General features: G+C 49.2%; 1 protein-coding gene across 1 annotated transcript; it reads right to left on the bottom strand.

The window, feature by feature from the left end:
* Positions 1-2,177: 2,177 nt before the first annotated feature.
* On the bottom strand, positions 2,178-12,490 carry LOC122739624 (homeobox protein not2-like). The gene is made up of 4 exons (XM_043981289.1): positions 12,169-12,490; positions 4,986-5,212; positions 4,277-4,430; positions 2,178-2,401 (listed from the first exon to the last, which is right to left on the bottom strand). The coding sequence occupies exons 1-4, from the start codon at positions 12,488-12,490 to the stop codon at positions 2,178-2,180; spliced, it is 927 nt and encodes a 308-aa protein (XP_043837224.1).
* Between the last annotated feature and the right edge of the window lie 342 nt (positions 12,491-12,832).

Here is a 12,832-nt window from a genome sequence, read left to right as displayed (position 1 = left end):
GAGTGATTGGCCACGCCCCCTCCACAGGTGCACCCACCTGCCTTGGAAGCTCCTCTGCCCCATCTCACTTGTGCCCTGCTCTTCCCCTACAAGGCAATGTCAGAGGCTCTCCCCAAGGTCACCTGCCACCCCCCCTCCCCCCCTTCCTTGTCAGCCTCAAGCTGGAGACCAATTCCTTGTATTGCTATCTCCTGAATGAACCAAAAAAATGAAGGAAATCAGTAGATACTGTCACTGGAAGGGTTTTTCCATTTTTCTTAGCAAGGTTCTCCCTCCGTGCCCCAGCCTTGCCTCTGGTTTCCTTCAAAGACAGGAGGCACTTTTCCCCATTTCCCCCTCTGTATACCCATCCTGCATGTTGACCCCCAGCACACAGAGCCTAATAAAGGCTTGTGGACTGAAATTAGATGTTTATTTGCATGACTGGAAGAGACTCCTGGATCAAAAAATTGAGAATGATAATAACAGCTAGTATTTGTATAAGCACTTTAAAGTTTGCAAAGAGTTTTACCAATATTTGATCCTCACAACCCATTGAGGTAAGTGCTGGCCCCATTTTAGGGAGAAGATAACTGAGGCAAGAGGTTAAGTGACTTGATAACAGTGACCCAACCAGTAACTCTTCTAGTTTTTTGCCCCAATTAACCATTTGCATTAACCAAGGCTGACTTCTTGGAATTGTGACTTTACCCTTTGGCCATATGTGTTCGTTCTATAAGTGTGAGCCAACTCTTCTGTGGGACCTTGCGTGTATGTAAAAAGAGAATGTGTTCCTGGTTTAGGGGGATATTTCTGTAAAAAGTCTACTTTATCTGCTTAGCAAATACCCTTTGTAAAAGTGGATAAAATTGGGGCGGATAGGTGGTGCAGTGGATAAAGCACCGGCCCTGGATTCAGGAGTACCCGAGTTCAAATCTGACCTCAGACACTTGGCGCTTACTAGCTGTGTGACCCTGGGTAAGTCACATAACCCCCATTGCCCTGCAAAAAAACAAAACAAAAAAACCCAAAAGTGGATAAAATCTGGCTTGGGTAGGGTCTTTTAAAAAAATACTTTAATCTTATTTTATTTTACTCTTTCCTATAAAACTCCTCTACATTTCACAATTTTACAAAGTTCTTTACAAAGTTCAAAATCCAGGACAGAAATTATATTGTAGCTTACTATAAATGTATCAACCCCTCTGGATCGACTTCCCTAATATCCAGGCTTGGGCCCCAGAGGATAATTCACTACTCCTCTCCTCTGGGTTCTAAGGGGTAACCCTAAGGTGCTAAGGGTTCTCAAGTACTACAACTCAGGAACCCCCATGCAGAACAATTAGAAGGTTCTTGGAACAGCAGAGAGGAAAGGAAAAGGAGACGAACACCTGCAAAGGGTGGGGGCAGGGTGTAGTTTGAGGGGAGAGAAGGGGACATCCAGGAGAGGGTATGAAGGTGGACAGGACAAGACCTGGCAAGAGATGGGATATGTGGGGTGAGTGCAGGTGTCCAGAAGTCAAGGAGGACCCCCAAGTTGCAAGCCTGGGTGACTGAGGGAATGGTTATGCCCAACAAAGAAATGGGGATGTTGGTAAGAGGGCAGGGTTTGGGGGGAGAGAGATGTCTGCAGACTTTGGGATGTGTCCAGTATGTGAGATGCTTCCAGGATGTCCAATTGAAGAGGTCTCCCAGGTGGTGAAAAGCTAGAACTCAGGAGAGGGACTAGGGCCGGATCTATAGACCTTCTGTCTAGAGAGGCTGCAGTACAACTGAGGTGGGGGGATGAGAATATGGACAGAGATGTTGAAAGGAACGCCCTGATCACTGACCCACTGAAGACATTTTATCACCAGCCCCTCCCACTCCCCCCATAACTGCCTCCCACCCCAGTAGAAGGCTTCTCGAATTCAGGGCCCGTTGGTTGGGTATTCAGTGTCTTGCAGCTTTTTGTTGCTATTCCAACCAGTGCTTTCATCAATGTGGGGGTCTCCCTGTGTGAAAACTCTTTTCACTGATGAAGATATTTACCTTATTCTTTGGGAGCTTCCTGGGGACACTGAGGGACTAGTCCAGTGACTGGCCCAGAGTCACACAACTACTAAGTGTTTGAGTCGAGACTTGAACTGAGGTCTTCTTGTCTCCAATGCCACTTGGTTGGACATAAATCATAAGAATTTAACGTTTGTAGAATTGAACTACTGAAGGATGGTTGGCTGAGAGAAGTGTGGCCAGCCCAGCTGGCTTCCCTTGGAGATCCGAAGATCCTGACGTGCCTCCTGGCAGCCCCTCTGAGGGGACAAATGCTGTGGAGCCACCTCCTTCCCCTCGGAGACTGCCAGGGAGGCTGGGGGCTGAGTGGGATCCACAAGCCCATGGCCCTGCTGATTGGAGGACAGGACAAGGATAATGGCTGGGCATTCTGGAAGATGCAGACTCCTTTGGGCAACCTAAGAACACAGCATCATTTATTATAAAGTCCTAATTCAAATACATAGACCCAGCACCTGTATGAATGAGCCCACAGCCCTTCCAAAGCCAGGTGGTGAAATGAGAACAAGTGAATGGCCTCTCCCCGTCTAACCTTCCATCCCGGAGGTTGACTTGGCTCTTAGGTTAGCCCCTACCCTTCTCTAAACTGTGGTTTCCCAAGAAATCCATGCTCCCCAAGCTTCTAGGGAAGGGGAAAGATGAAATTTGGAGGAGAGTAGAGAAAAATAACCCAGGTAAGAATGGGTTAAGTGCTTCCTCGCCTCCCCCACTCCCTCCCTCTGAGCTCCTGGGAGCCAGCCTTCAGCTGGGGAGGCCCAGTCAAGAGGCCCCCTTGCCCAGCCCAGGGGACCAATAGACACACCTGCAGGCCCCCTTCCTTTCTCCACCTGCATTTTCCAGGGCCTCAGCAAGAATTAACCCTTCCTTAGAGAGGCAGGATGTAGACCCAGCCTCCATATGTGGTTCTTAACCCACTGCTTTGACAGGACAAGAATCCCTCACTCTTTGATAAGGGCAAGTAGTGGGAGCACAGATACAGAGCCCCTCAGGGGGCATCTCTTCCCTTTTGTAAGGGACTTTACAGCTTTGTAAAGTGCACTTAGAGTCAGAAGGACCCAAGTTCAGATCCAGACTCAAACATTTACTAGCTGTGTGACCCTGGCAAGTCACTTAAGCCAGATTGCCCTTTCCCCAGTGTCTTCCACCTCCCACTTCAACTCTGGCATTCAGAGAATAGTTTTGTTTTGTTTTTTTGTGAGGCAATTGGGGTTAAGTGACTTGCCCAGGGTCACACAGCTAGTAAGTATTAAGTTTCTGAGGCCGGATTTGAACTCAGGTCCTCCTGACTCCAGGGCCAGTGCTCTATCCACTGCGCCACCTAGCTGCCCCACATTCAGAGAATAAATAAAAGGATTCATGGGCAGGAGGGAGGACCCTGCTAAGAAACCAGAGCATAAATGCGGACCCAATTTCAGACAGTTTTTATGCCTTTCTCACAAATCCTTTGGCAAACATGGATGGAGTAGAGGAGAGCGTGGTGGCCAGCAGTGACCACAATAGATGCTCTAGCTCTGCCTCGCGCCGCGGGCCCCCCCCCCATGCCTCCTGTGACCATGCCTCAGTTTTATCATCTGCAAAAGAGAAAAATTAGGCCATGGTCTTTGTGGTCTTTCCCAGGCTGGGATCCGCGATCTGAGCTCACAAATATGGGTCCCTGCAGAGGGCATCTTGTCTCAACGTCCTGTTTTACATCTGAGGAAACTGAGGCCTGAGCAAGTGAAGTGATTTGTCCAGAGTTGTGGTATCAAGCTTTCTCAAACAATAATCTGATGGCCAAAGAGACCAAGGACTCTTGACCTCACTTTGGGGAAGACAGAAGGCCTCTGCCCCCTTGGGTCAGGCAGACAAGGGACTGGGGATAGACACAAGGCACAAGAAGGGGTAAGGAATTAGGCGTGACGCTTGTCTGATTGTCATTTCCCACTTCCTGCTCTTTGCTCTCCCAGGCATCAAGGAGGGAAGACCAGATTAAGGTAGGGGAGCTTTCTATTTCACAGGAAGGAAGTTTAAAGTCAGGGGAAAGGGACAGAGCCATCGAGGAGACTGGAAGGAGCCTGCTGGCTCCTGAGTGTCAGCCCAAAGCAAGGCAGAGGAGGGGAAGAAGGGGAAGGAAGACCCAGCTAAACGACCCGGGTCCACTTCCCACCCAGGTCCACTTCCCACCCGGGTCCACTTCCCACCCGGGTCCACTTCCCACCGGAACAGAACTAAGTCAATGGGGACCAAGGTGGGGGGTGTTACATACCATCTTTGTCTTCTCCGCTGCTGCTGCTGCTGGGCTCCTGGGGTGACATGGGTGGGGAAAGAGACACCTGGGCAGGGCCGGGCACCTTTTTCTTCTTCTGTTCCAGGCTTTGCTTTCGACCCTTTATCCTGCGGTTCTGGAACCACACCTTCACCTGTGTTGTAGGTGAGGGTAAGACCAGAGGTTACTCTCTGAGCCTCCATCTCCCCTTGGGGCAAATGCCAGGGGGGGTCACCTTTGCTGAGAAGAGGCAGAAACTTTGAAGTCACAAAGCAGGTTGGCGGGTGGGTCATACCTTCATGGATAATCAGAAACACCACATAGAGAAACAGTCTCTTGGGCTTGGCTCTGGGAGGCATCTTGGGATCAGCTTAGCTTGGCATGCAAGGCTCACGGCGATCTAGCTCAACATCCCCTCCCTGGAAGCCCACCTCCACCCCAGCTCCTACATTGCAAGTCTTCTCTGGAAGCCTCTTTTCTGTGGTAAGAAGGTTTCCCCCCACCCAAGATTATACCAACACAACACAAATGCTGGGGGGGGGGGTGTCACTGAGCTGGAAAGGCATTGGACGAAGAGACAGTCCTGCCATTCTCAGACCAGCTCAGCTCCTCACCAGATGGGTATCCTCCTGCCTGGTGAAATGATGGATTCACACATAGCAGGACTGCATGAATAGGAAGGTGGGAGGCAAGGGCAGGGGCTTCCCACCTGGGTCTCTGAGAGATGCAGCTGCTTGGCTAGCTGAGTCCTCTCCGTGCCCACTAGGTATGGCTGCTTCAAGAAGGCCTTCTCCAGTTCCTCCAGCTGCTCAGAGCTGAACACGGTTCGGCTCCTCTTCCGGCTTGACTTGGAGCTTCCATTTATCTTGTTCAGGAAGTCGACCTGGCCCCAGGTAAAGGGTCCCTGCAGGGCTGAGTGCTCAGCTCGCTCCAGTCCTAGGAAGGGAAGAATCCAGCAGTCCTGAGTTTATAGGCAAATCCATCCCCACCCTCAAGCCTCCCGCACAAAGCAAGCAGCAAGCATTTATGAAGGCCCTACTGTATACTGGGCACTCTCCTATGCTGGTAATGGAGATACAAAGACAAAAAACGAAATGGCTCCGCCCCCAAAGGGTTTACATCTATGTTGGGGGAGGGGAGATAACAATTCATTTAAAGCCCCCCACCAGCCTTCATACTCTACTCCCATCCACTCACTCATTTACTCACTCTACTAGCCAGCCAGTCCACTAGGAGGTTCTTAAGCACACCACCTCACCTCCTGTCCCTCCAGGTCTTTGTGCTGGCTGTCTACACCTGGAGGGACACTGGCTCTTCCTCCTGGCCTGCACCTTTTAGCTTCCTTAGCTCCTTTTCTTTGTTTTTGTTTTTGTTTGGGTTTTATTTGGTGAGCCAATTGGGGTTAAGTGACTTGCCCAGGGTCACACAGCTAGTAAGTGTCAAGTGTCTGAGGCCGGATTTGAACTCAGGTCCTCCTGAATCCAGGGCTGGTGCTCTATCCACTGTGCGCTACCTAGCTGCCCCCCCCCCAATATACTATTTTTTTTTTTTTAAAGATAATCATGACCTTTCTTCTTGCTTTCTCCCCTTCGCTCTGGCCAGATGGGTGATTTGTTAGAGCAGGCCCAACGGTTTACAGTTCAACCTTTAAGAGGAAAAGCTGTGGGGTGGCTAGGTGGCGCAGTGGATAGAGCACCGGTTCTAGAGTCAGGAGTACCTGAGTTCAAATCTGGCCTCAGACATTTGACACTTACTAGCTGTGTGACCCTGGGCAAGTCACTTAACTCCAATAGCCTCACCAAAAAAAAAAAAAAAGAGGAAAAGCTGTGATTCTAAGCCACACACTCAACTTCTTGCCCCTAATATCAGCCAATGGTCACAAAGAGGAGAGAAAGGGATAAAGTGCTCAGTGTAATCTTCACTATGAACTTTGGGGAGAAAGGGAAAGGGAGCCAGTTAGAGATCTTCCCAATTCTCTGTCAGGGCGATATGCTAGAGTTGGGAAATCCTCCAAGGATCCTGGTCCCTGCCGGGCATTGAGGCCCCAGGGTAAAAATCTGTTTTCCATTCAATAAACCCATCAATACACACACACACTATTCGTGCATGCATCTAAACACACACACACACACACACATATGAGAGAGAACAACCTGCAGTGTACAACAAATACAGATTAAACAACCTACTGTGTGCAAAGCCCTGGGCTAGGCTCAGTTTCCCTTTTAGAAGGCTTCAGGCCAGAGATTTCCTGAAAGCCACCATGGGGAAATTGGAAACTATCTTCCCAGAGGTTTGCCTGGCCAGGGCTTCTAAAGACTTAGGCCTGAGCTCCCAGCCTTTGGCCCTGAAAAGAAAGTGTTGCTAAAGGAATCACCTGAACTAATTGGGTTTTCCCCTCCTCTCTCAAGTGGCCCCATGCTGGGAAAATCCCAGAGGGCTGTCTTTGTCACCTGACCATGTAGATTTAACTAGCTCCTGCCTCCAGATGTTTAAATAGAGAGCAGGGAAGTGTTTGTAAAAAGGCCAGAGCGCTCAATTAAGACAGCTGTGGACTGGCAGAAAAGAGGGAGGGTGTGTGTGTGTGTCCCACCAAACCAGGAACCCAGGGGGATGGAATGAACCACTCCCTACCCCATAACTCCAGGATGGACCATGAAGTGCCACAATTAGGGAATGGGAGGACAGTCTTCTAGGACAAGCTGCTGGACAGATCAGTGAGCAGGACTGTTTACTAATCTGACCCAGAAAACTTTAAAAAGTATAATTTGAACTTGGTTATGCTTAATAATAGCACTTATTGATGAGATTATGAACAGCATTTATTTCCATGGTACGTTAAGGTTTACAAAATGATTTATCTGTGATCTTTCATCCTCACAACACTTCGAAGGAAGTGTTTACAGTCAATTAAGTAACACAAATTTATTAAGCACTAACTGTATACTAGGCATTATGCTAGTAGCTGGAGAGTGATACAAGGACCACAAAACTCCCTCCGAGAATAAGGAGATATTATGTGACCTATATCAGATTGGTTGATGTCTTGTGGAGGGGGGAGGAAAGGGAGGGAGAAAAATTTGGAACTTTAACTCTTATGAAAATGAATGTTGAAAACTACCCTTACATGTAACTGAAGAATAAGGAGATAGTTCTCCTCTACCCTGGCCTGCTCAGGCTAGGTCTAGAGGGTGGTGCTTTGTCCTGGGCTACACAATTTCTTTTTGGTGAGGCAATTGGGGTTAAGTGACTTGCCCAGGGTCACACAGCTAATGTCAAGTGTCCGAGTTCGGATTTGAACTCGGGTCCTCCTGAATCCAAGGCCAGTGCTTTATCTACTTCGCCACCTAGCTGCCCCAGCTACACAATTTCTAGATGCTAATAAACAGGTGAAGGTTCAGAGAAAGGCAGCCAGGATAGTGCAGGGCCTCGGGGACTCCTCATAGGAGGGTTTTGTTGCCTGGAAAAGAAGACTAAGGGGAATAGGAGAGCTGGCACCAAGTATTTATTTGGGTTTTTTTGCGGGGCAATGGGGGTTAAGTGACTTGCCCAGGGTCACACAGCTAGTAAGTGTCAAGTTTCTGAGGCTGGATTTGAACTCAGGTACTCCTGAATCCAGGGCCGGTGCTCTATCCACTGCGCCACCTAGCTGCCCCCTGCCACCAAGTATTTAAAGGGCTGTCTTGCGGGAAAGGAGTTGGATTCAATCAGCCAATAAGCATTGATTATTTTAATTATTTTTTGCTTGTTTTTCTGTGGTGCAATGAGGGTTAAGTGACTTGCCCAGGGTCACACAGCTAGTATCAAGTGTCTGAAGCTGGATTCGAATTCAGGTCCTCCTGACTCCAGAGCCAGTGCTCTAATCCACTGAGCCACCTAGCAGCCCCCTAAGCATTGATTATTATGTGCTAAGGGATGGAAAATTGAACTGTGCTTGTCTTCAGGAAGCTTATACTCTCTGAAGCTTAGATCTAATGGGGGGAGGGAGGACAGACACAAGGAGGAGATACAAAAACAAGGTAATGAGAGGAGGCAAAGGCAGGAAAGGCCTCCCTCATATATAGTTGAGGAGGGCTGTGAAGGAGACGAAGACTTCTGAGAGGCAGAGGAGGGAGAGTAGTTTGGGTATTGGGGTAGCCCTGTGCAATGGCCTGGATATAGAAAAGGACAAGACAGACAGACAGAGACAGAGACACAGAGAGGAGACAGGAGAGACAGAGACACAGACATAAGAGAAACAGAGAAGAGAGAGACAGAGAGACATAGGAGGGAGACAGAAACAGAAAGAGAAGAGAGTCAGAGAGATAAAGACAGAGACAGAGAGACACACTTTCTCTAGAAAAAGAGACAAGGGGAAGAGCATGTAGAGAAGCCTGGGAAAGCAAGATGGCAATGGGCTTTGAATGCCAGACTGAAGAAGTTTGTGTCTGACAATAGACTTGCTCCGTTTGAAGACAGAACGGGAGGGGGGGCGGGGGAAGCTAGGTGGCACAGTGGATAAAGCACTGGCCCTGGATTCAGGAGGACCTGAGTTCAAATCCGACCTCAGACACTTAACAGTTACTAGAGGACAACCAGAGAAAATGCCCAGAGTTGGGGCAGCTAGGTGGCGCAGTAGGTAGAGCACCGGCCCTGGAGTCAGGAGTACTTGAGTTCAAATCCAGCCTCAGATACTTGATACTTACTAGCTGTGTGACCCTGGGCAAGTCACTTAACCCCCACTGCCCCCCCCCAAAAAAAGACAGAACCAGGATAACAGGACCAGCAGCAATGGGTTTAAAGGCCCAAGAAGCAAACTGCTAACAATTGTCAGGAAAAACTTCCTAAGGATGGGAGCTGTCCAAAATGGAAGTCAAAAAGCCCCCCTCACAGAAGGTCTTTGAGCAAAGGCATGTTCTCTGAGGTCTCCTTGGGAGTAGGTAGGAGCTGGACTAGACCTCCGAGGTCCTTCCAGCTCTTTCTATGAAGCCAAGCAGTTGTGGCCCCCGAGGATGTTACTTACATGAGACAATGAGCACAGACATTCCTCATGAGGGCTGCCAGATTTCCTCCCCTGCTGGGGTAGACTCCCTCTACAAATGCAGATGGACTATAAGGGAAGTCCCATAGAGTGACTGGAGGCCCACAAAGGTTAATTAACTTGCCCAGGGTCACACAGTTGGTAAGCATGGGGAGGGGGTGGGGATTGAGCCTCCCCATTCGTGACTCAGAACCCTGAATTCCATAATAAAAGCTAACACATATAGCACTTTAAGGTGGGCAAACACTTTCTTGTCTGCTGAGGCTCGAATAAGACATTACATCTTCCAGCTCTTTGCATTTTCTCTGCCTATCCCCCAGGTCTGGAATGATCCCTTTACAGTCTCAGCTAAAATCCCACCTTCTGCAAGAAGTCCCCCCCACCCCCAGTGCTAGTGCCGTCCCTCAAAGATGCATCCAATTTACCCTGTCTATCTGGTTTCAGAGTTATTTATGTGTTGTCTTCCCCATTAGACTGTGACCCTCTTGAGGGCTGAGACTGTTTTTTGTCTTTCTTTGTATCCTCGGGGCTTAGCACAGCACTAGTTGACAATTTATCTCATTTAATCCTCACAATAAGCCTGGGAGGCAGGTACTATTGTTATTTCCATTTTACTACGGAGGGAACTGAGGCAGACAAAGGTTAAGTGACTTGCCCAGGGTCACACTGTTAGTATGGTTGAATTTGAACTCAGATTTTCCTCCAAGTCCAACATTCTATCCACTCTAGCACCTAGCTAGCTGCCTCCTTCTTATACACTCTGTTTTGCTGCCTCTACTTCTATAAAACGGGTAAATAATGGCATGACCCACCTACCTCCCAGGGCTGCTTGGAGCACAGAACAAACAAGCAAAATGGACAGCTAGGTGGCGCAGTGGATAGAGCACCGGCCCTGAAGTCAGGAGTACCTGAGTTCAAATCCGGCCTCAGACACTTAACACTTACTAGCTGTGTGACCCTGGGCAAGTCACTTAACCCCACTTGCCTCACTAAAAAAAAAAAAAAACAAGCAAAACATTCAAGAGCCAACAACACCATATTTTTGTTGTTCAGTCATTTCTTCAGTCATGTCCAATTCTTCCTGGCCCTTTGTAGGGTTTTCTTTTTCTTTTTTTTTTTTTGCAGGGCAGTGAGAGTTAAGTGACTTGCCCAGGGTCACACAGCTAGTGTCAAGTGTCTGAGGCTGGATTTGAACTCCTGAATCCAAGGCCAGTGCTTTATCCACTGTGCCACCTAGCTGCCCCAGGGTTTTCTTGACAAAGATACTGGAGTGGTTTGCCATTTCCTCCTCCAGCTCATTTGGCAGATGAGGAAACTGAGGCAAATAGGGTGAAGTGACTTGCCTAGCGTCACACAGTTAGGAAGTGTCTGTGTCTGGATTTGAATTCAGGTCCTCTGGACTCCAAGGCCAGTATTCTATCCACTGCTACACCTACCTGCCCAACAACATTGTATAAAAATACTATGTAAATGTGACCTATTGTTGGAGTTTAGACTAGGGGTTCTTAACCTTTTCTGTGTCAGGGATCCTTTGGGGAGTCTGGGGGAAACCTAAGGACCCCTTCTTGGGCATAAAATAAAATACATACGATTACAAAGGAAACCAATTATACTGGAATACAATTATCAGCATGTAAAAAAAAACCCACAGCAAAAAACCTAAGACACAGACTCTAGGTTAAAAGCCCCTGCTTTAGACTAAATGGGGGGCAGGGAAAAGGTCCCCACAAGCTGAGTAATCACTGAAGGTTTCAGTATAAGTCAGCCTTGAACTAGGCTTAGAAGTCAGTAGTTCCTATAACTTTGAAATTTTCTAGAGGGAAGGGAAAGGTGGATGAAGATTTAACTACTAAGATTACTAGGAGGGAACCTTGAATTCTAGACAAAGCGGTAGGGGGCAGCTAGGTGGTGCCGTAGATAGAGCACCGCCCCCGAAGCAGGACTGGAGTTCACATGCGGCCTCAAACACTTGATACTTACCAGCTGTGTGACCCTGGGCAAGTCACTTAACCCCAATTACCTCACACACACACAAAAAAAAACAAAACAAAACGATGTAGTAACCAGCTGGACTATATGGTCGCTAGAGCACTCACTGGGCCTGGAGTCAGGAAGACCTAAGTTCAAACCCAGCCTCAGACACTTACTAGCTCCGGACCCTGGGCAAGTCCCTTAACTTCCGTGTGCCTCAGTTTCCTCTCCTGTCAAATGGGAGTAATGTTAATATCTACCCCCCAAGGGGCAGCTAGGTGGCGCAGTGGATAGAGCACCGGCCCTGGATTCAGGAGTACCTGAGTTCAAATGTGACCTCAGACACTTAACACTTACTAGCTGTGTGACCCTGGGCAAGTCACTTAACCCCAATTGCCTCACTAAAAAAATAAATAAATAAAAATAAATTAAAAAATATCTACCCCCCCCCCCAAGGTGGTTGTGAGGATCTAAAGAGATATTTGTAAAGAGCTGTGCAAAACTTAGTAGTAGCAGAAAGTAGCTGTTATTTGAGTCCAGCATGATTTAATGTAGGAAGGATTGGTTCTGAATCCCTGTACCCTGCTGTTGGAGTGCTAAGCCCCTGGCAAAGGAGCCCAAGTGTTACCCTGACTCTGTGGGTGGGGAAGAGCAGGGAGAGACAGAGCTCTGTAGGTTAGGAGCCTTCATCCGGGCACCCTCCTCCCCATCTACTCTCAGGTGGAGAAGTCAATTTCTTTCCTTTGCATCCCATGCTCAGACACTCCTACCGTTAAGATACCAGAGGTCCAAGGTACCAGGCTGCTCACAACCCTCCAGTTCCAGGATGGCCGCAACCCTATACCAGAGACGGACAGATAGATGCACCGCACTGACCTGAGGGGTCAGGGCCGGCCCTTACCTTTGACAGGGCTGGCGACGTCTGGAAAGACACCAGCGGGGTGCCGGACTTGGGCCGCCGACAAGAGGGTCTTAGGACAAGGCTGGTACACATAAAGATTGGAATAAGGGGACACCCAGCGCACAGAATAATCGCAGGACAGCCGCCAGTTCGGGGTGAACGGGGAGGTCGGGGGTTCTCCAAAGGCCGCAGAAACCCGAGGGGATTCCCGTGGCTGCGGGTTGGCCTTGGACAAGATAGAGTCGATGGAGAAGGGCAACTTGGAGGAAACCAAGGGCCGCTGAGGGTCAGAGGGGCGTCTGCCCTCATCATTCTGGGTCATGCTGGGACCCCTGCCCGCGGGCCGGGGGCGTGGGTGGCGAAGATCGGGAGCAACCTGGAGCAACAGAGGGAAACGTAGATGAGGAAGATATAGAGGGAGTGAGAGATTTAACCCCTTGGACAAGAGCCAGACGGCTGGAGAGGCGGCTGGAAAGTTGGAGAGAATGGCACAGAGCGCTGGCGAAGAAGAGAGCACGCTCACCTAATCGTCGGGGCGGTGGAGTGGAACGCCGTCGAAGGGCCGACGGACAGCCTGGCAGTGGCCGGCCGGGCTCCCAGCGGACAGCAGACTTGGAGCCTCCGGGGTACCAGAGTCCAGGGATAGATGTTGGGGCAGCAGGTG

The sequence above is a fragment of the Dromiciops gliroides genome, chromosome 2, assembly GCF_019393635.1.
Source record: "Dromiciops gliroides isolate mDroGli1 chromosome 2, mDroGli1.pri, whole genome shotgun sequence".
In the NCBI taxonomy this organism is placed as follows: domain Eukaryota; kingdom Metazoa; phylum Chordata; class Mammalia; order Microbiotheria; family Microbiotheriidae; genus Dromiciops; species Dromiciops gliroides.
The sequence above is the reverse complement of the archived record's forward strand: the minus strand, read 5'-3'. Positions and strand labels throughout refer to the sequence as shown.

Bases quoted from the DNA above. Each gene is read 5' to 3' on its own strand.
- LOC122739624 (XM_043981289.1), bottom strand. From the start codon at position 12,490: ATGACCCAGAATGATGAGGGCAGACGCCCCTCTGACCCTCAGCGGCCC. The intron at 5,213-12,168 runs GTAAGGGCCGGC...TTCCCTTCCTAG, and splicing joins CGTCGCCAGCCCTGTCAAAG to GACTGGAGCGAGCTGAGCAC. The intron at 2,402-4,276 runs GTATGTAACACC...TGCATCTTCCAG, and splicing joins CAGCGGAGAAGACAAAGATG to AATGCCCAGCCATTATCCTT.